We start from the raw sequence: 24,220 nt of genomic DNA, 5'->3' as shown, positions 1-24,220 counted from the left end.
GAGATCACAACATTAACAAACAAAATGGATTTATATCCGCATATGACAAGTCTGTTTCACGTATCTTGTAGTGGAGTGGGATGATATTGGTGGCAAATTTGTCATTGACCTGTCTTCCAAATTGACATGTGATATGCATTTGTTCAAATAAGACATTTTTGTGTGTAAGGTGTTTGTTGCATTGTAAATTTTGTTGTGCTATGTTGTTGTTGCAGTACTTGTTTGTACTTTTCTTTTGATAAAAGGAGAATATTTAGTAAAAACTGATATTGTGCTCCCACAAATCAATAACTTATTTTTAGAAATAGACTTGTGCATGGTGGAAAAATTTGGTTCGACCAAATCACTTTGTCCCCCAAAAAATAAAGATTAGTTTAGGTTGTCTGATAGTTGTCCATGTAGTAGCTCAGCTCTTCCAAATATCATCTATCAAAAACATTTGTAGAAAAGATTCGGACGAACAAAAGTGTAGAGAAAAAAACAGCTTATATCAACTGCGTCTGTAGTCGCATCGCAAGACTCACCTTGTAATAAACTAAATGTAGAACTTTTTTTTAGTAGTGACATTCATGATTTAGCATGCACAATATGCAGTGGAAATGGTGGGGATAGACTAAAAGATTTTATCAAGCTAATCACACCCTATCATTTACAGCTCATGTGCATGGTGCCCCATATGGGAATACTTCTAAAGATTTTTTTCAAAGTATATATTGTGTTTGAAAACATAGAATATAGCAATAAATGGGGATTAAGTCTTTGTGTGGCAACGTTCTAACTGTGTTGCAATCAGTCTGGAAACCAATGTTCCAGTTTGGAATTTTTTCCCAATTTGTCTTCATACCTAGCTATAATATATTTATTTATTTGTATATTTATTTAATCTGTGCAGGAGCTAGTAGAGTATTATAAACATCAATCTCTTCGAGAAGGATTCAGGAGTTTGGATACAACTCTACTCCGTCCCTATAAGGCTCCAGAAATTCAAGCTGGGCAAACAAGCAACCGATCATCAGGGATGTGTAAGTATTTACTAAGAGTGGATTTATTCATGCATTACTAATTCTGAAATCCGTATTATTGTATAACCCACTCAATTCTAGTGACGTTTTTTTTTTTTTTTTTTTTATGTAAATCTATTGAAATGTGTATAAAAGCCAAGCTTTATGTCATGGATTGAACAAGGTGTTGAGGAGTTACTTAGACATTCCAATATATATATATCGTGATAGAAATAAGCAGTTCTTGCATTCTGAACATCTCATCTTCTACTACATCCCAAATGGGTTCCTTTGGATTTAGATCTGGTGACTCTGGAGGAAATTGGTGCAAAATGATCTATTATCGGATCTAACTGCTACCAACAGTAATTCCACTGCCAAAGTCACTTAGCTCACATTTCCTCCACATTTAGATGTTTTGCTTTGAACAACTAAACTGTTTGACCATGTCTGTATGCTTTTATTTAGTGAGTTGCTGCCACGAGATTGGCTGAACATGGTCGTGAAGTTACACATGTAAATGAATTTAGTTAATTGCCTACACATTGCCTGTAAATGGAAATCCATTAGAAGTTGTAAACTACTCCCAAGGAAAAAAAAAGTCAATGTATTAAACATGGCAAATATGTAAATACTTCCATTACTGATCCAAGGCAGCCACCTGTCTGTTCCAAACAGCAAAACAAATCCTGTTGGATAAGTTGGACAAGTTTCTGTGCCATGTCATAGAAGTAGGTAGTTGACACATTTTTCAGTTAGAAATTTTACATTTCTTCTTCAATAGCCTTGTGAGATTTAATTTTGCCTCCTTCTGTGAACCTGTCCTGAAAATGTTAATATTAGAGACCATCTTTCGGTAGCATCTAATTATTAAATTGTAGAGTACATTACCCAGTGGTCCATTTATAGTTTGATAATATAATAGATTTACCAGTTCACTCAATACGTTAACCAAAGGGACCTCTGAATCACTAATTCGGAAGGCTTCACAGATCTCTACAACAAGCTGTGGATTCAATGATTTGCACCAAAATGCTGAAGTTTGTGTGATTGCACTGCTTAGTAGCAAGTTGTAATGTGGTTGTGCTGCTTACCAATATTGTGTAATGTGGTACTGCTGCTCAGTGACTAAGCCAGTAATGATGTCCAGTGTGTGATTGTAGTGCTCTGTGTCATTGTGTGTGGGTCTATTGCTCTGGGAAGCAGTGTGACTATATTTGAGCATCTCAATAAGGTTGTGTAATGAGATTGTACTACTCAGTGGTTGTGTAATGGGATTATACTGCTCAGTGAGTCTGTGTAATGAGATTGTGGTGCTCAGTTAGGTTGTGTAATGGGATTGTGTTGCTCAGCGAGGTTGTGTAGTGTGGTGTGCTGTTCACTGAGGTTGTGTATTGTGATTGTGCTGCTCAGTGAGGTTGTGTATTGTGATTGTGCTGCTCAGTGAGGTTGTGTAGTGAGATTGTGTAGCTCAGTTTGTGATTGTGCTGCTCACTGAGGCTGTGTAGTGATATTGTGCTATTCAGTGAAGTTGTGTGATTGTGCTGCTCACGGAAGTTGTGTATTGTGATTGTGCTATTCAGTGAGGTTGTGTAGAGTGATTGTGCTATTCAGTGAGGTTGTGTGATTGTGCTCTTCACTGAGGTTGTGCATTGTGAGTGCTATTCAGTGAGGTTGTGTGATTGTGCTCTTCACTGAGGTTGTTTTGTTTGATTTTGATGCTCACTGAGGTTGTGCAGTGTGATTGTGCTGTTCAATTTCTCTGTAAAACCCTTTTGTCCTGCTATTCAAGGACAATGAATAAATGGATATCCCGCTAAGTGATGCTGTGTACTCATTAATATTGTGACGTGCTTGTGACTCTGGTTTTTGCTTGTCTGTCTTTTCTCCAAGCAACGTCTGTGCTGTGTGGGTTTGCTTTTGTAACTGAGCCTGAGTACAGCTTTCTGCCCCCCTCCACCGCTCCCTTCTGGTCAGGTAGTTATGCGCTGCTTTGTGTTCTTCCTGCTTGCCCCTCCCTATGACATCAGAGCTGCCAACTCTTCCCTTGTGGGTTAGAATTAATTTATAGGTGCGATACTCTAACTGCACATCAGCTGTATTAGTAATTGGACTATTAGCTGCAACACCAATCTTTAATGTTACCAGCTTAGGAGCTGCAGGCCCTAGCACTTACTCAGAAACTCATCCACTGGCTGTGATGTTTATGCAAACTTTTCATGTCCCAACGACCATCAGCAAAAATAGTCTGTGTACAAGATGGAACATGGCATTGGGCATCATGTATCCATCCAAATCCTAATAAGGTAACATTAACCTACACATATAGTAAAAGTTGATGCCAAATACCCCATTAAGTTAGTGACACTTAAACTGGACCTGGGAAAATCTATTGGCAATGAGTCTTGTATTTAATCTACATTTATGATATTGTCAAAGAAGGTTAACCATTAATAGGTGATAAAATGGGCAAAAAGATAAAGGCGCGGTTCCTTCTTGCTGTTGACTGCGTAGAAACTTACCTGGTCTACCAATGCTACATAGAAGGGCTCCTTTAGATTACTGAGCATATAAGTTGTCCATTAATAGTACAACATTAGCTAAATGGAGGGGATGATACTGAGACGTTGGCATCTCTGAGCCATAGGTCCCTTTTGCATGTTAAGTGTCTTGTTACTTGTCTGATGCTCAGTAGCAATAATTTGATATTACAGATTATTCTGCTTTAAAAGAAAGTGACTTATTTTCTACTAACTGAGATGTATGTAGAAAATATGTAAACATTTTAGATAGGGAGCTTAAATCGTAAATTGGTTGGAAAGATTATGCACCAAGAGGTGCAGTTCTATGGAAATATGTATTGTTTATTATAATAATAATAATAATATTAAAGGAAGGTGGTGTTTCTTCTTCATGCCGACAATGAGCAGATGTACCCTGTCCATGCACCCTCGAAACCGAGGAGACCGTCTAATTATATACCATCAATAAAGGAGAATTTGCTTTGTGCATATGTTCTTTAAGGAATACATCGAGCAACATAACCACTACACCTACAGTGTGCTGTAATGGTGATGGTGTCAAGAGTACCCCCCATTGTAAGGAGTCAAACTGGAGTCCACAGGGCTCCACTACAGGAGAGCCAGAAGTCCGAGTTAAGCCCAGAAGACACTCCAATCAAATCAGCGTGAAGGCTAGAGTGGAGGTGGAGCCCAATGGACTCAAGTGAGAAGTTAAACTGTTCTAAAATAATTTGACTCCTTAAAATGGAAGGTGGGCACTCTACTGAAATGCTGGTTTCTTTGAGCCACAGGTTTCTTGCGATGCTGTTCATTGGTCAGTTAGTAAGAATAATTCTGATATCGATGTTGCAGATGGGGACAACAAGGGACATTATTTTATTGTTCCTCAAACCTGTTATAAAGAACCATAAAAGGGCCTGAATTTCAAGATATCCCTGTTTTAACACAGACGGGTTAATTAGTGGCACAGTTGTTTTCATTGAGAGATTATCTGCTCATAGAGAAATACACGTATCCTCAAGTTGGTGACCTCTTAGGATAAGTTTGAAGAATGTTGGTGTAGGTGTTTATATAAGGTTTAAGTACAAAAATTATAGAGAAGTAGTATATTTAGCAGTAGATATATGGAAGGGTTATGATAACTTGAAGCAGGTCCTATAGAAAATGCCTTTTTTAAGCAATAAAAACAATTTCTGGTGAAAAGTTATGTGGAGAAATATGAAGAGTTAAAGGAATATAATATGCTAAGCAACTGGATGAGTTATGTAGGGAGGTTGTCTAGAAGAAAAAGTCTACATGGAACAAAAGACAATGTTTTAGGAAGCATTTGTATGTAAATATATATTAAGCAATATGAGGAATTACTGGTATAGCTTATATGGAGCACTAGATGGAGCTAAGGGAGAACTGATATAGAATGCATAGATTTATTGTAGGGATATATGCATTTGTGTGTGCAGCACAATACATTACGGTGTGTACCCAGAGAAAACTTTGCTTAAAAAAAATCAAAAAAATCTAGCTAAAATAGGTACAAAATTCACATTTTGCTTTAATGATAACTAGGTATATGCAAAGATGTTCTTCAAAAACATAACAAGCTAATCCCAATTTACATAAAAGTGCCCAGGCAGACCTAAACAGGGGGCAGAAAGAGAAGCTTGCCTGCACCATGGCACGCCTATGTATATATTTATAGAATACAGTTGTGCTCTAAAGTTTGCATACCCTGGCAGAAATTGTGAAATTTTGGCATTGGTTTTAAGAAATATGACATATCATATGAAGCAAATTTATTATCACATATTTTTTGTTACTTCTTTTTAAATCATAATGATAACAGAAATTAACCAAATGGCGCTGATCAAAAGTTTTCATACCCTTTAATTTTTGGCCTTGTAACAGACACACAATGTGACACACACCGGTTAAAATGGCAATTGAAGGTTAATTTCCCACACCTGTGGCTTTTTAAATTGCAATTAGTGCCTGTGTATAAATAGCCAGTGAGTGTGTTAGCTCTCACATGGATGCACTGAGGAGGCTAGATACTGAGCCATTGGGAGCAGAAAAGAACTGTCAAAAGATCAGCGTAACAAGGTAATGGAACTTTATAAAGAAGGAAAAGGATATCAAAAAATATCCAAAGCCTTTGTACAGTGCTGCAGAATTTGTTGTCACTTTATAAATAAAAATAATAATAATAAAAAAAATCAAAGACCAGAGTGGAAATTACAGGAACATGTTTTATCAGATGTAAATAGAAAGTTTTTAGCAGAATCAATAGCGTTGTATTATGAGGACAATAAAGACTGTGGAGTATCCATTGCTACAAAATTGTGCGCATTTAAATGCGTAATCAGAGGACAGCTGATAAAGTTAGAAGCGCAGATTAAAAAAAAAAAAAGAGGGAAATCCCTGGCAGAGCTCTATATCGAATTAAGTAATACTAATAAGAATCTCCCATCTAAAGAAATAACAGGGAAAATAAATTAGAAGTTGAATTTAAATTCAGTGAGCAGCTAATAAATAAAGCAAATAGAAATCTTCCATTTTTAAAAACAACTTATTACAACAAAGGTTATAAGGCACACAAATTGCTATCGAACAGAGTGAAAATAAGACATGCTAATTCAATTATCAATAAAATTCTTAGAGATAAAGAGACACTCTTGTCACCAACAGCTATAGCTCAGGCCTTTCGAGAGTACTGTCAGGGATTGTACAACCTCCCCATACAAAGTACTAACTAACAAATTAAAGAATATCTCCACAATAAACAATTTACTTCCTTGACACTGGACCAACTGACCCAATTTTAAATAGACCCATAACTGTTCTTGAAGTAGAGGAAATTATAAATAATTTAAAAATAAATAAGCCCCCCCCTGGCTCAGATGGCTTTATATATCTGTCGTACAGACTATATAAAAACAACCCAAGTCCCAAATTGGCAGAAATGTATAATGGTTTCACTTGTGAGATACTGAAAGATATTTTAAGAGCGTATATTCTCCCAATATTAAGATACAAAACCATGTGAAATAAACTATAGACCAATTGCACTTTTCAATATTGACTATAAGATATATGCATCAACGTTAGCTAATATAATCAAGCTTATAATTTCAATATTGGTTTCTTTTTTGTCATTCTTTCTTTTATTGAGGCAAATATGAAGAATACAGAATAAAGGGAGGGAAATGCATGGGTAGTCCAGCATAGGGTCAACACAGTAATAGCATTAAGTGCATTTCCAGCTTATTGGTGCCTCAGTTTTATGTTTTGTAGGTCGCTTAAAGAAAACATGTTTTAAACTTAGTCATATACAATATTTTAACACGCTTGATATAGTTCAGGCAAACCTGTCTAGATTTGCGGTACCAGTAAGAATATATGACTTAAGAGTAATGCTAGCTAAGGTGGGTATTTTGTTATTTCATGCTAGGAATAACAGGCTAGTCAGTTCAACAGGGATACAGGAGAGGGAAACAGGTTATCATCAGCAATCTTACACAGCTACAGGCTGCAGAAACTGGGCTGCTATATTCTGTCAAAGATGACTTTAGAGATACGTGTGGGCTTTAGTGAAAAGGGGAACTGGGTCAACATCGCCCACAACTCACATTAGAGCATTCTGCCCTCATCCTATGCCCATTCTGCCTATCAGATTCTCATAGTGAGATTGAGTCCCGGCAGTCCATAATAGGCCACTCTGTTGGCCCTTAGCCCCCACAAGAGCCCCCTTGCGGTTCCCATTGCTCTTGTCATGCTTGGCTCTGCGAGTATGGTCCCAGGTGGCAGTGTGTGTGGCTTGTACCTGTAGTCGTTCCTTCCTGGGATTTTGGGCTCTCAGCCTAGGTCTGCCAGAGCGGGTGCTGGGTTTCGCAGGATGCAGGTGGGCAGTTGCTCAGGTGGGCTCTTAGCCTATGAGGCTATCCCTGGCAAGGTGTGAGGCATGGCTTCCGTGCCGGGCAAGTTGTGGATTGTTGTACTTCAGGGTGTGTGGGCTGCGGCACCCAATCTCCTCTCCCCTCTTCTGCCATCCGGTTATGTCTGCGTTCGATTTTCATCCAGAAGGAACTAAAGAGCTTGTCTAGCCTCTCTTGGAGTGTTTCCCACCCGCAAAGCGTGGCTCCTACAGCGTCGGCCATCTTGGCTCATGCGAGTAGGTTCTCGTACTGCTCGTTCATTGTTCTCGCTCTCCTGTATTGTTGCGGTGAGTGTTGCCTGTATGTTTGCGCCGGGTTAACCCCCCACCGGCGGGGGTGGGGGGGGTAGTTCAGGGATCCCTACTGCCGTTCCTGGTCCTGTAAGACTGCCTACGGGGAGATCGGCCGCCTCTCCCGCGTCTGCGTCCACAGGTAGGCCGCAAGCGTTTGTCAGGGTCTAGCTGCCTGTCGTGCAGCGATTAACCCCTCGGGGTAGGTCATAGAAGTGCCCTGATGCTCTCCAGAGTATTAGATTGTGGTTGTATGCAGGTGTAGAGACCTCAAATCAGCTTTTTAGTAAGGCTTTGCATGGAGCTCGCTTTCAGTGCGACCTTCCAGTTCGGCGGCCAGGCCCCGTCCCCCTCAATATTGATTTCTAAAGATCAAGTGGGTTTTATAACTGGGACAATGGCCAGCAACCATATAAGGAAGATAATTAATATAAATGATAGAACCCATGCCAAAAACTGCCCTTTTTAACATTGGCTTTAGACGGAGAGAAGGCCTTCGATAGGGTCAACTGGAAGTTTATTGAGGTAGTTTTAACCCCTTAAGGACCAAACTTCTGGAATAAAAGGGAATCATGACATTTCACACATGTCATGTATCCTTAAGGGGTTAAAGGCATTTGGATTTGAAGGGAATATAAATCGGGCTATTTTGTCTTTATACCCAGCTCTTTCGGGTAGAATAATAGGAGATGGCATAAACTCTGACTGGTTTGATATAAAGAATGGTACCCGCCAGGGATGCCCGCTTTCACCTCTTCTGTATATCTTGTCAGCTGAGCCCCTTGCAATGGATATTTGTAGTAATCAGAAGATTAAGGGTTTTAGGTATAAAAATGGGGAAATAAAAATAAGTCAATATGCAGATGACACCTTAGTGACACTCACAGACCCTATGAGGTCTATTAAAGAAATGATGCAATCAATTCAGACATTTAGTTGTGTTTCTAACTATAAATTAAATGTGGAAAAGACAGTAGCAATGCCACTCTATATGGAAGAGCAAGAAGTCAAAGACCTAGACAATAGATTTGGATTTAAATGGTAAAAATAAAAGTTATAAATATTTAGGGGTTAATATAACTGCATATCCCAGCAAGATAATTGAAGCAAATTGTTTACCTCTATTAAGAGGAACTTATCATTCGGTAGAATTATGGAGAACATTGGAGATCTCTTGGTGGGGTAGGGTCAATATTACCAAAATGTATTTATTTTTTAGAATGGTTCGGTTAGAAGTACCCACCCCTTGGTTAAAGGTGCTTAATACAGCCTTTTCAAATATGGCTTGGTTGGGTAGAAAACCAAAGATAAGCATTAATACTTTATATTTGAACAGGAAGAAAGGCGGAATAAGTTTCCCGAATATTTTTCTATATCATAGGGTGGCTTTATTGTCAATGCCTTGTGGGATACAAAGTCTAATCGAAAATACTTTGAGGGAGAAGAACATGGTTTAATTCTTGATAAGCTACTTGCTTTTTGGTACCTGATTAAAAAACAAATACATTTGAGAAATACAATATTATCCTCATTACCATTAGACTATCTAATCTACTTAATGTACAATATAGACCTTAACATATGGGTCAAGGTCGGTATTTCTAAAATATCTCTTTTAATGGACGGCACAAGTCTTAGATCTTTTCGAAATCTACAACAGCTATACAACCTGCCAAAGGAACAGATATTTATCTACATTAAGGTTAGAAGTTTCTTGATTGCAACACTTCCAAGGGAAACATACTCCGATTCTTTCAAGAAATGTAATAATATTATAATGATAGGAAAGGACTGTAAACTACTTGTGAGATGTTTAGAAGTAATGAAAACTATAAAAAAGGCGATTTGCCGTAGAGGAATTAATAGCTGGGAAAAAAAATCTCCAAATAGATATTACTTTATCCGAGTGGCATACCTCGCTGAAGACAGTATACTCCACAGTACACTGTTTAAATTTAGCAGAATTGCAGTATAAACTGCTAAATGGATGGTACCTGACACCTGCTCGAATGGTAAAAATGTTTCCAAAATACATTTTCTTTTGTTGGAGATGTGGTCTTGGACGCAAATGAAAATCATATTTAGTGGGATTGCCCTCTAATACAAACGGAATGGACTCTAATCCTCGCAAATATTAATAGGCTCTTAGGAATTAGACAAATATGGACACCTGAGATGGTGTTGCTACATCTTAATATGCCAACCTTATGTTTTAATAAAAAAGGCATACTTATTCATATGCTCCTGGCTTTCAAAAGGTCAGTAGCAAGAAAAATCGGGACGAGTAGAATCTTGGCAATCTATTGTAAAACATCAATGGAAAATGGAAAAAGACATTGTCTCCAGGTTTTGTGTTAACCCAAAAAAGTATAAGATATGGAACAAGTGGATTGAGATCTGGAGGCAACACCATGAATGGTTTACCTCCTTTTTTTTTTTTTTCCGGAAATATGCTTGATAGAATAGAAAATGCATCTTGAAGCCATATAGCGAATCTACAGAAACCGATAACCTTTTCCGAACTAGCCTTGTCTTTTGGTGTTTTATATCTATTGTATTGTCTGTCGCCATTAGGAATAAGCATAGTGGCACTTTATGCAATGTGAACGTTCACATTCATGGCTTCCTTTGTATTGTTTATATGTAATTTATTATGAAAACTTTAATAAAAATAAAATTAAAATAATAATAAAAGAATGCCAGTCAGTACTGTTCAATCACTTATTAATAAGTGGAAAATTCAGGGATCTCTTGATACCAAGCCAAGGTCAGGTAGTTTTAAGAAAGATTTTAGCCACCACTGCCAGAAGAATTGTTTGGGATACAAAGAAAAACCCACAGGTAACCTCAGTAGAAATACAGGCTGCTCTGGATAAAGACAGTGTGGTTGTTTAATGGAGCACAATACGATGATACTTGAACAAAAAAGAGCTGCATTGTCGAGTTGCCAGAAAGAAGCCTTTACTACTCCAATGCCACAAAAAAAAGCCCAGTTACAATATGCCTGACAGCACCTTGACACGCCTTGCAGCTTCAGGCATACTATAATTTGGAGTGACAAGACCTAAATAGAGCTTTATGGTCACAAGTGTTTGGAGATGGGTCAACAAGGCCGGTAGTGAAAAGAATACCATCTCCACTGTGAAGCATGGTGGTGGCTCACTGATGTTTTGGGGGTGTTTAAGCTCTAAATGCACGGGGAATCATATGAAAATTGATGGAAAGATGAATGCAGCATGTTATCAGAAAATACTGGCAGACAACTAGCATTCTTCTGCACGAAGGCTGCGCATGGGACGCTCTTGGACTTTCCAGCATGGCAATGACCCTAAGCACAAGGCCAAGTTGACCCTCCAGTGGTTACAGCAGAAAAGGTTTTGGACAGGTTCTGGGTCTCCATCACATTCTCCTGACCATAATATCATCAAGCCACTCAGGGGAGATCTCAAACGTGCAGTTCATGCAAGACGATCAAAGACTTTGCATGACCTAGAGAAATTTTGCCAAGACGAATGTGCAGCTATACTACCTGCAAGAATTAGTGGCCTCATAGACAACTATTACTAAAGACGCATTGCCATTTATGCTAAAGGCAACACACAGCATTAAGAACTAAGGATATGCAGACAGGGGTCATTTCATTTATTTCTTTGTTGACATGTTTTGTTTTATGGTTGTGCCATTCTGTTATAACATACAGTTGAATATGAATCCCATAAGAAATGAAAGAAATGTGTTTTGCCTGCTCACTCATGTTGGTTTTTTTTTTTAAACAAATGGTACATATATTACCAATTCTCCAAGGGTATGCAAACTTTTGAGCACAACTGTATATGAAGCAATTGAATGAGATGTAGGCAGTGTGAGAATCTCTAGATAAATGTATAATGATTTGAGGCAATATTAGGAATGATAGGCAAGGAAATCTACAGTTGATGCTATTATGAAGCAGATGTAGAGCTTTTAGTGAGATTTTTATGGCATAATAATTTGTGAAAACAGGACATATAGTGATGCACCTGTGTGCCAGGTAATAGCGATATATCAATTAAAGGATCACTATAGGGTCAGAAACACAAACATGTATTCCTGACCCTATAGTGTTAAAACCACCATCTAGCCCCCCTGGTCTCCTCATGACTCTAAAAATAAAGTCAAATCTTACTTGAATTCAAGCCTGCAGTTGCATAGTTTGTCCCGTTTCCTTTAGACCTGCTGACATCATCAGAAGTGGTGGCCTGATCCAATCACAGTGCTTCCCCATAGGATTGGCTGAGACTGACAATGAGGCAGATCAGGGGCAGAGCCAGCATGATTCAAACACAGCCCTGGCCAATCAGCATCTCCTCATAGAGATGAATTGAATCAATGAATCTCTATAAGGAAATTTCAGTGTCTGCATGCAGAGGGTGGAGACACTGAATGTTTGGATACATTTTAGGCAGCCATGACCCAGGAAGGATCTCTAACAGCCATCTGAGGAGTGGCCAGTGAAGTTATCACTAGGCGGTAAAATAAACACTGCATTTTCTCTGAAAAGACTGTGTTTACAGCTAAAAGCCTGAAGGTAATGAATCTACTCACCAGAACAAAAATAAGCTGTAGTTGTTCTGGTGACTATAGTGTCCCTTTAAGTAATTGATAAACGTAATAATTAAGTGTTAACTTATACTTTTTTCCAGCCCTGGAGCATTTTGGTAACAGATTTGGAATTCCATTCCATTTTTAGTGTTTTTGTTTTCTTTACCTTTTATGTTTTGTTTTTTTTTACTTTTGTGTACAAACCTCCTTATTCACACAATTGTCATAAACACACCATGTTCTCAAGTAATACTACAGTGAAACCATGTTTTAAAAACATTATAAAAACATGTTTTTATAATACTCTTCTCTTGTTCTCACAGTTCTCAGCCCCAAGATTTTAGGTATTGCCATTGCTCGATATGATTTTTGTGCACGAGATATGAGGGAATTGTCCCTCTTCAAGGGTGACGTGGTGAAGATCTACACAAAGGCTGGAACAAATGGCTGGTGGAGAGGAGAGTCTAATGGGAAGGTATGTTCTAAAAACATTGTCACAAATCTAGTCAAGAGTCTAAATGGAGATTATATACATCTGTAGGCAGAGGCATACCTAAGTTATATGGCACCCGGGGTGGAATTGTATATGCCCCTTCCCCTCCGAATTGTAGAATTTGTTTTGTTGTTGTCTCTCTGCAATGCTACGAACACCCTTTTATCAAGGAAATTACAAACAAATGCAATCAGATTTATATGCACACATACTGACACACATTCACATTTGTATAAACACAGAAACATTCATACAAACCCACACACATTCATATGCAAACACACATATTTACACATTCACAATCATACACACACACGCACACTCATATTCATATACACGCGCGCACACACACACACACACACACACACACACACAAACATTCATACAGTCATGCACACAAACATATGATTTGTATTAAGACTTTTATCCCTGGTGTCCAGTGGTTTTCTACTGGGATCTCTTTGTGCACTGATGGCACAGCTCGCTGCAACTTTGTACTGATGCTGCGGCTGGGGTGAAGTTACCTCCCTTCTTATGGTATTAGTACTGAGGGAGCTGTGCAGTGAGAGAACAGACTGATCCCAGCAGCTCCTCTGCTGCCCGCTTAGCTCTCCGCCACTGGTAGGACAGTGTCTTGCTCTGGCAAGAAGGACATACTCTGTGCTTCCCCAATACAAATGGTCACCTTGGGTGCCCTGCCACTATTCCCCAGGTTGGTACGCTACTACCTGGAGGGTAGTGTATAGTAAGCATTTCAGACATTAGTGTAATATGCACCTGTTGAGAGACATTATTTGGAAGGCTAATCTAAAAATTAGATATATGTCTAGATATTTATTAGATTGAGATCCTATCAGAAAGATAAATTAGAAAGTGTAATAATAAACATAATGTTGAAAGAGGAATCCATTGGGACTATATTGAGTGTATTACAGCAGGTCATACACTATACACTAGTTGAGGTAAAAAGTGGTAAAAAAATACAGTTGACGTAAGACGTCTGATTATTGATTAGAATGGAGCCTGCTTAAATGTATTTTCAGAGATGAGGAATCAGACTGATGAAGGAGAGAAGAGTGTAATGAAAAAGTACATTAAGATATCAAGTGGGTGACCTTTGGATGTTTTATAGTATTTAAGTGCATTAATAGGGATAGGATCAGAAAGTTGAAGGAGTGGTAGTTTATCATGTATGTCCATTCAGAAAATGAGAGATTGAAAAATTGAGATCTTGTGTGGACTAGAGGAAGAAATTGTTTAACTGACTGAAGGTTTAAGAGTCCTTAATCGCCTTAAAGGAACACTATAGTGTTGGGAATACAAACGTATTTCTAAATCTGTAGTTTTATTCTCCTATTATGGTGCCACCATAGCAGGGTGTTGCTCTGCTCTTTGGAAAAACGCCATGCTGCGCCAAATCTAGTCTCTATGAGCCCATCTGATTGAATAACTGGGTTTAACTTAGATATTGGGGCAGAAGCGCCTCTACTGGCAACGAAGAAGACAGCCACTAGAGGCATATGAATTCTGCAATGTGAACATTGTTGTATACACTAAATGGCAACGTTTTCAGTTGCAGGTTTAAAAAGACAAGGGCAGGACATCCAGAATATTTCATTGAGATGAAGTGGTCTGGGTGCTGATAGAGTCCCTTGAATTATCATGTTCGGAGCCACCATTACTATTTTTCGAGTATTTTGTTTGATTAATTGGAACTCAACAGGCAACACTAGTTTGACAAATAACTGAGCAGTGCCTGTTTATTTATGTTGAGTCAGGCAAGTCACTGAAAATTGTTCCTTTATATACTTCTGGAGTTTTTACATATACGCTATCAATCTGTATTATATTGACTTAGTTGATCTATTCATGTGTCTGTTTGACATGTGGTTTTATCCATTACACATATTTGAGAAAAGTGAGATCATCTAGAGTTGCAGAATGTATTTTTTTCAAACATTATTTATGTTCAAGGAACACTATAGTCACCTAAATTACTTTAGCTAAATAAAGCAGTTTTAGTGTATAGATCATTCCCCTGCAATTTCACTGCTCAATTCACTGTCATTTAGGAGTTAAATGACTTTGTTTCTGTTTATGCAGCCCTAGCCACACCTCCCCTGACTATGATTGACAGAGCCTGCATGAAAAAAAAAACTGGTTTCACTTTCAAACAGATGTAATTTACCTTAAATAATTGTATCTCAATCTCTAAATTGAACTTTAATCACATACAGGAGGCTCTTGCAGGGTCTAGCAAGCTATTAATATAGCAGGGGATAAGAAAATCTTAATTAAACATAACTTGCAATAAAGAGAGCCTAAATAGGGCTCTCCTTACAGGAAGTGTTTATGGAAGGCTGTGCAAGTCACATGCAGGGAGGTGTGACTAGGGTTCATAAACAAAGGGATTTAAATCCTAAATGGCAGAGCAGTGAGGCTGCAGGGGCATGTTCTATACACCAAAACTGCTTCATTAAGCTAAAGTTGTTCAGGTGACTATAGTGTCCCTTTCAGATTTCATGTGAAAGAATTTCAGAAATGGAGACAAACAGAATAGTACAAGGGTGTAACACGTCCATAAAGAGGACCAAAGAGACCCATTGTCATCTACATTTGATGTGCATTACAGGTTGCATTGATGTCACATTACAGGTTAATTGTATATAGATGACATGAGAGCATACATTAGCTTTTTGACCATCATCAGTAAATTCATAGATCGATCAGACTGTGCTCTGAACTCTGTGGGCCTGGTGACTTCTCCAAGGTTCAGGTCTCTGGTTTCATGCTCCTGTTTGTGTGATAGCGTGGATGTGGGGGTAGGTGATTTTAAACTGGGTTAAACGGGGTATGGGGACTAAAAGAACAAAGTGGTCACTCAAATGTCGACTAGTCTAGTTTCTCCCATTCTGTGGTCACTGAGCTTTTCTCCAGGGCTGTTGTGGCAGTTGCCCAGTGAGGTGTTGGCATCAGTATGTGGTGGTGGGGGAAGTAAGGGTAGCGAACTATGTACAGGAAGTTGTGGTGCAGATTTTGCAGTAGAGTTTGTGTGTATGTTGGTAGAGTAGGCAAAAAAAAAAGTAAGTGAAGAATTCAGAGAAGGCCAAGAGTCAGAAGGTCTGAGGGAGCGCCACAAGTGCACCCAGGGTATGGGGGCGGGGGGGGAGGGGGGGTCTGTGTTGGTGTGAATTTTAAGGGTAAGATCTCCCTGATGGTGTGATGTTTGTGAGTCGCAATAGTGATAGGCAGGAGTTCTGATTTGGTTAAGTAACCTGAGAGAGTGGCATAGTCATTTATGAGAGATAAGGTTTCTGTGATGGATCTCTGTGGGGTTGTAAGCGTGAGCAGTATGCCATCAACATATGCCACAACTTTGTACTCTTCTTTACGAACGCATAGGCCTGTGATATTGGTGTTGAGTCAGATTGCTTGCAATAGGGGATCGAGCGAGCGCGAAAAGGAGGGGAAATAGTTGGCATCCCTGGCGTGTGCCATTTGTGATATGGAACTGTGGTGCCACAATGTTCGACAGTAAGAGGTTTCCTGTGGCCCTGGAATACAAGAAAGTCAGGGTATTTAGAAAGTTTGGCCAGAATTCGAAATGCTCCAGTACTCAAAATAAAAATGGCCATAGGAGTAGGTCAAATGCCTTTTTGTCTTCTAGGAAAATGAGTTCTGTCGGTAAGTGACGATGTGTGGCATTCCATATCGAGTATATGGCTCGCCTGGTGTTATCTGCTGACTTTATTAAATCCTACCTGGTCAGGGTGTATTAAATGGTCCAAATACGGGTTCAGTCTATTAGCTAGCACCTTGGTAATGAGTTTGATGTCCGTGTTGAGTAGTGAGATTGGGCAATAGTGGCCGTGGTTTAGGAATGAGACAAACATTAGCTGACATAATTTCTGGGGACAGGGGTTGACCTTGCAGGAGTGCTTTAAAAACTCAACTGACATGGGGGTAAGTGTTTGCTAAATGGTTTGTAATATAGAGGTGGAAAGCCATCTAGTCCCGGACTTTTGCCTGGTTTGCTAGTTTGTAGGACGGTTTTAAGTTCTTCAATCTCTATTTCGGCTGATAAGGTGTCCCTAGCAGTGTGCGACAGCGTAGGAAGGTTCAATGGCTCTAAGAATGTATTAGTTTCCGTGACCAGATCAGCGGAATCAGCTGCTTGGGTAGGAGAGTGGTTATTTCGCGTGGAGTGATATTGGACAAAAGCTTGTGCTAGGATTTCAGGCTCATCTGTAATTGTGCCCTTGGCCGTACAAATTTTGGAGATCCATTTGGCCTCTGCTTTGCATTTGAGGAAGTTTGCCAGCCTACTGTCTGCTTTGTTGCTTTTTTCATAAAATTTCTGTCAGGTCCACATCAAGATCAGGTTTCCACGTATGACTGCCTTATGGGCAGCCCACAACATGTCTGGGGAGGAATCAGCTGTAGTGTTAATGCTGAAGTATTATTTTATATCTATTTGAATTGCCTCAATCACAGCCTTGTTGCGTAATAACAGCGAGTTCAATAGCCACGTCCAGGGGTGGGTGACATTGGGTAGGGTCAGTGTAAGAGAGATGTGTGCGTGATTGGACCAGGAGATGTTCATGATTGTCGTCAGGGCAATCCAAGCTTGCATCTTAGCAGTAATTAAAAATCTGTCTTTTCTAGAGTATGAGTGGTGTGTGGGGAAAAGAAAGTGTAATCAAGTGTGGAGGGGTGTTGTGCCCTCATGATGTCTAGTCGTTTTATCAATACCACTCTACTGGACAGCTACTAAACAGTTTGCCAGTCCTCCGTGCCCGTACGACTCCCTCTATCCAAAACTTTCTGTCTACTGCTGGGATCAAAGTGGCATTACAAACCCCTCCTATGATAAGGTGAGTGTGTTGGAATGGCAGCAAATGTGCCTGAAAGGTATTCCAGAATGGTTGGCCCTGGTGGGTGGGGGCGTATAATGAGCAAAGTGTGATCTGGCTTGTCCCAGTCAAGGTCAGGAACCTTCCGCCCAGATCTGCAGTTGTCGAAATGTCAGTGAGTGGGCAGCTTGTGCGTAGGAGTATGGCCACTCCTTTGGATTCCGGGTCTGGGGAGTTAACTTTAAAACCGCGTTTAAAGTGTCTGTTGGCTAATGGAAAGTGTTGAGGGTTCGTGAAGTGTGTTTCCTGTATGAGTAAAAGTCGGCCTCTGAATGAGAGGTCCAACAAAGCGGGCCATGACGCTTTGGGGGGGGGGGGGGAGGGGGGTTGAGGCCTTTTGCATTAATAGACACATTTTAATTTGAGCGCCATAGTAAAAATCACTTGGGGGGTACAAGGGAGGTAACCGGCTAGGGATAGTCCCTGAGGCACCAGGGTCAGAGTCAAGAGCAAGTAGTAGTAGTAGAGGGAAAAGAAAAGAGAGAAACTGGGCTTGCAATGTATGCCAATTGTGAGTGGGTAGGTAGCCACATAGGGAGTCAAGCAGGGACTAAAAGGATGGAAAAGAAGAGTGAGAGCAGGTGTGTAATGTGTGAGAAGACAAAATTATGGGCCACTGTGGCCCAGCCAAAAGAAGTTTGTAGTATCCCGTAGAAGTATAGGGAAGGGGTTGGGAGGAGGGAATATGTTTGGAACCCTCTGCAGATGGATAGTGGGCAGTCAACACTATGGGGGGTTCGCGCTGTGCGTATCTAATCTGGAAAACATGTGAAGTGGAGGAAAGTGTCTTTAGCTATTCCGTGTTGACGCTTTGAGGCCTATGCACAGCCTGAGCGTCTGTATCAATAGGGTATATAGTACAGTCCAAGGTAAGTGATATTATACATGAGAGCTAAAGGCAAGCAATGAACTTAAAATATAATTAAATGAAACAAAACAATAAAAATTGTGCCCATCTCAGCAAAACATTTCGTAGATACTTTTATTTATATATATATATATATATATATATATATATATATATATATATATATATATATATATATATATATATACATACAATTCACACTATCCTTATTTTGTCTATGAACATTTTGACATTGTTATGCCTTGCTGGCCACATAGGACAAGTTGGGCACATCAGTGAGACTAGAGCGATAAGCAGGGGCCATGTGGCTTAGATATGATCAGGATACTGTTGTCCCGGTGGCGGGGAGAAGACCAGTAGCATGCGGACCAAAGTGCCACAGCCCCAACATCCATATTGATATTGCCAAATATATGAGCTTCCTAACTCCCTGGTGTTCCACTCCTGAGGTGGCAGTGCTGTTATCTCTGCCATATAGAGAGAGGCGGTGACCCCCGGACAGACAGGCTTCTATATGTGATTAGTGGAAGGAGAGTATACTGTACATCCCAGGAGAGCAGTCTCCCAATGAACTCGCACAATGAGGAATGCGAGAGGGCTCATAGTAAGCTGGGAGAGAGAAAAATATTACCCTTGATTTATCCAACACCCAACCTCCCCACTCCCCCCAACCTGCCCCAGTGCGAGGTACCAGGCCCTGATATGTGGTTAGTATTGAGATGTTGAGGTTGCTTGCGACTGTGTCTAAGTTGGCAGACACCCAGGAATATAAGGGGAGTAGCTGCACTGAGAGGGGTGCACACTTGCAATAATCTCCTCCCCCTCTCCCACTTCTGGGCAAGTGATAGTTAACATGTTTTCAAGGCTTTGGACAGTAAAGAGGGGTTCATCAGTAAATTATGGCAATTGTGTGGTGTCACCACTAGTTATGGGCTAGTTAGTGGACTATAGTAGGTAGTATAAGGGGTCATGCCCGCACATATCCAGAGTGTGCAGACAATTAGGCATACAAAAAACTATAAAAAATATATAGATAAAAGATAAAAAGAATAACAAAATAATAATACTTCAATACACATGGCATATATATGCACTTCTTGTTACCCCCTACCTCCCTTATACATTGCCAACATCTTAGGACCAGTAGAGCCCTGTCCAGCTAGTGAATCAATAATCCCAGGTACCACGGTGGGTTTAGAGCTATAAGTAATGATTGAGCGGCTGGGATATTCTGGTTATACAACACCAACAGATATTAAACGGAGTATATGAGTGACAAATGTGTCTACTAGTCATGAGGTTATCAACATGTTTTGGGGGAAGTGAACAGTAGGCAAGAGAAAATGGCAATCGTATGCCGGCTACTGGCTTTTTAGTGGGTTGTGGTAGGTAGCGCCAAGGAAGGCAGCAACGCCTGCCCACATGTCCATTCATATGCAGGCATGAAAAGGGTTAGGCTTATAAAAAGCAATAGTATACATATGTACAAAGATAGATAAGGGCTGCGCCACAGAGGGTAATAAAATATAGTCAATGACAAGAAGTCCAGTTATACAAAAGGAAACCTTTTAGGTGCACACCAAATGGTGTATTTATGGTGTATTCAACAAGAGATATAGATTCCTAAGGCTTGAGAATGGTATCCGTAATCACTCTCCGATGTTCAGTCATAAAAACAGAGAGCAGAAAAGTGAAAGGATCCAATAGTGCAATATATATCATAAAAAGTGGTTATGGTGAAATAACAATAATGCACTCACAATTCACAGAGCTGTAGCCAGCTCTAGCATCTAGCGCTTGTAGTGGTACAACACCACTTCGGGATATAATGTGGGTTTCCTCAGTCTCGGCGTTAACTGGAGTTCAAACAACAACAAAGGTAGGGTGGCGACAATAGTGCTCTCAATAAAGTAAAAGCAATTTGTGAAAAGATATATAAAATATACTCCCAAAACGTAGAGCAGGCTTAACTGCTCTATATCAGCTTTGGTGGTATGATCCCCACCTTGGATTTATTTGGAGTGGTAAAAAGCCAGGTGAAAAAAAAAGTAAAGCTTTTTTTCTGTAAAATAATTAAAAGGAAATTGGCACAGACCTTGGTATTTTGTCCAAAAAGATTCCTTTATTATAAATACAAAATAAAACATCAAATAATGCAGTTTGCCAATCCAGGATTCTGCGCAGCTTTAAGGTTTTAATTTGCTCTTTGTGGTCTTGATATTCAGCATCATGGGCATTGACCACGGTGATGGTGTCCTCCATTTTATTTTTAATTTCATGAGTGCGCATTGCCAGATCAGTCAGGCCTTCATTGGCCTTCAAGTGTTTGTGGAGTTCTTCTGTCACGTGTGCACAAAATTCGCGAAGGAATCCCCTCATGTCTCTCCTGGTAAGTTGAGCATCTGGGTTCTCTTCCTGCCCTTCAAGTCAGAGTGTGGTGCGCAACGTGTCTGCGTTTGGGCCTTGTCTGACCGGGCACAAAAGATAGGCCCCACATTCAATTGCCGGGACTTGCAGCCTCCCCCCATCTTGCAAACGGCACCGGGGATGCTGCGAAACGTTACAGTGAGTGAGTTAGGGGGAAGGTTGGGGATAAGCTGCTGCTTGCTGTGTGTTTTTGGCTCAGAATTAAGCGCCCATTTTCCAAGAGAGTCAAGCTCCGCCTCAGCAGAATGTATTTTCTGCTACACAAACTTAATTAAAAAAAAAAAAAAAGAATTTTAGGAAAATATTTTAAAAACGGAGTCTTAAATTGGAATTCCATTATGTCTGACTTATTATGTCACCTTTTTCTTTCTTCCTCCAGGTTGGTTGGTTTCCATCCACATACGTAGAAGAAGATGATTGAGTGCAATATAGAGTAATTGCAGAGTACGACACTGAATAGGAGATCCAGAAGCTGGAGAATGTGTGCATTTAAAAATATTCTGCTTACAACAGAAGGACATCTCAGAAGAACATGTCAGAAGGCTATTGTCACTGCATTTTACTGTATACATTGGTAGTGCAGTCCCCAAAGCTGCCATAGAACTCATGAACATAAATTGCAGCTTTGGTCAACAGGTGATCAAGAGGTCTTTAAGAACAGTGGTTTATCTGAGCCGCGATCGAAGATACGCTTCTCTTGTAGCCAGGGTGGTCTGAGTCTGCCATAGTCCCATTTTAAACATGCAGTGCAATTGAAGACAATACTCTTATCCTAGAGAGTCTGCTATTAACTTGCCTACCTGATGCTATATTGCGATATTCAGATGCCATCTTTGATATATACCAAGACTTTTTCAATGCATCCAGCAGAACTGGTACACCAGAAACACACTGCCATTTCACTAATGGTTTGCAATCTTCAACTGTAAAATTACAAGTGGAAATTATTTTGTGAAGTATATTTAATTCTATGTTTATGTTGTACAAAAACACTTATTTTTTCCCAAATTTGGTTATAAATGTACATTTTATTCCTGCTTTTTAATTTACCGCTACTTCTAAAGAGACAAAAAAAAGTTTTAGTTTGGATCATGATCCCTCTGAGATAGGTATTAAAGTCTGATCACCCTTGTTCTTTTTGCACTGATATTTTCTATGTCCTGTTTGATGTCATTTTAAAAACGTTGCATTCAATGGGCTTTCTGTATGGACAGGCATATGTGCACATTATATTACTCTCTTTAAAGTCCAAAGAGAAAAGTAAACCGTAAGGTCAGGTCTGTAAATGGCTATTGATTCAATTGAAAACGTCCGCTGTAAAACTGCTAGAAAACAAGTTTAAAAAGTATGCATATATACGCAGTAATCGTAATATCCATGAATTATGATGAAACTGCAAATTTCAATCACAGTGCGATATAGATGAAGAGTTTGCATTTCCACATTTAATAATATTTGCTTGTAACATACAAATTCTGGACAGTCTATGGAATCATGTCAGTGTTGAAATGTTAAAGAGTTCTATATTTTTAAGTGTCCATATAATTTGGGTAATGTCTTACGTAGACGAGGTTTGCAGGGTTCTTGTTTCAATGTCCTGCGTGTTAAAACTCTTCAAAGTTCCTGATGCGTGTTCAGTGTTAGCTTTCTGTGTATGCTCATTGCACCTTGTTCTATAGATACATTTATAAAAAGAAGAAATTATGAAATGTATTTGTCTCATTTTACTGTGCAAACCAAAAACAAAAAAAAACATAAAGCTATTGCTTAATAAATTGTTCCCTACTTCTTCATAAGTCCACTTTTTTTACCTCTTCGAATGGTTTATTCAGACATTTTAATCTCATCCTTCTTTTCGATTTATTTTTATTGAACAATTTTGAATTTAAGCCTGGTCTTATTTGTATTATAGCAATAAAATCCACAATAATAAGTATTCAAATTAAAACCTTAAATGTTGCAACTGGCCCCTTCCCATTGACCACCTACTAAATAAAATTGTTCCTGTTTGATCAGTTGCAATGTTGGGAGGTATAAAGCTGAGTCGGTAGTTCTGTCTACAGAATAAAGTATATATACTGACCAATCATGGGAATTATTCTTGATTTAACCCCTTAACGCCGTTCTATGCCGTCCCCATTATAATAAGCTTTAAAGCCGTTGCACCGGCATAGAACGCCGTAATGGCTTTATACCCCAGAAGCTCTGGTGGACTTACCTCCACCGTGATCCTCTTCGGGAGGACTGCCTGACAGCCCAGGCAGCCCTTCTCAAGCAAAACAGACCCCTGGGGGCCATGTGATCACTCTCAAAGAGCAATCACATGGCCCCCCATAGCTCGCTGTGGATCTGCCAGCAGGGAGACTGTCTGGGCTGTTGGTGGGTAGTGTAAAAAAAATAAAAAATATTAAACATGTTTAAAATAAATGAAATGTGTGTGTATATATATATATATATATATATATATATATACATATTATATATGTAACGTCATACTTGGTGTATTTTAATATTAATATAAGTACATATATTAGTATTAAAATACTGAAAATGAAGTTTCATATATATATATATATATGTACAATAATAAAATAAATAAAAAAAATGTAAACATTTTAAATAAATTATATATACATATGTAAATTCATTCTAACTTTGTTATTAATATATATATGTATTGGTAACAAAATACACTTAGATAGATAGATATAGAATGTCATTCTATCTATATAAAATACAAATAACCGCAAATATATATATATATATTTACATAAGTATACACGTAGAATTTAAATACATATGTGTATATACTAACATTCTATATTTAAGTAATCTTTTAACATAATTATGTGATTTAATTAATTAAAATTTGATTGACGTGCCTGACAACCCAGACAAAGTGCAAAGAATTTAATTTGCAAGCACTATTTTTTTTTTTTTTAATTCTTTATTTTCTGTTGTGCAAGGTATAACAATAGGCTTACTTAGCCACGATAGCAGTCGTAAGCGGTAACAGACAATAATTAAAACATGGCATATGAATAAACGGCACAATTTTTAGGTGTTGTTGAGAGAAAACGTAGACAGTAGATTGACATTTCAATTAACATGTGAGTTTTCCTGTCTGACTTGCACAATTTTAAGGAGTTAAGTTAGAGAGACAAATAGTACGTTTACAGAATAGGTAGACTTA

General features: G+C 39.1%; 1 protein-coding gene across 2 annotated transcripts in view; it reads left to right on the top strand.

The window, feature by feature from the left end:
* Nucleotides 1–22,823, top strand: part of VAV3 (vav guanine nucleotide exchange factor 3) — a 199,511-nt gene extending 176,688 nt beyond the window's left edge. Inside the window, exons 25-28 of one of the 2 annotated variants that reach the window (XM_063426084.1) lie at nt 893–1,022; nt 2,895–2,978; nt 12,650–12,801; nt 21,407–22,823. In XM_063426084.1, coding sequence (XP_063282154.1) covers nt 893–1,022; nt 2,895–2,978; nt 12,650–12,801; nt 21,407–21,448 — 408 coding nt within the window. In that variant the 3' untranslated portion in view covers nt 21,449–22,823. The remainder of the gene's footprint in view (nt 1–892; nt 1,023–2,894; nt 2,979–12,649; nt 12,802–21,406) is intronic. The other variant, XM_063426085.1, reaches the window with a different exon arrangement.
* Nucleotides 22,824–24,220: the final 1,397 nt, after the last annotated feature.

This window comes from Pelobates fuscus, chromosome 7, assembly GCF_036172605.1.
Source record: "Pelobates fuscus isolate aPelFus1 chromosome 7, aPelFus1.pri, whole genome shotgun sequence".
NCBI lineage: Eukaryota > Metazoa > Chordata > Amphibia > Anura > Pelobatidae > Pelobates > Pelobates fuscus.
The sequence above is the reverse complement of the archived record's forward strand: the minus strand, read 5'-3'. Positions and strand labels throughout refer to the sequence as shown.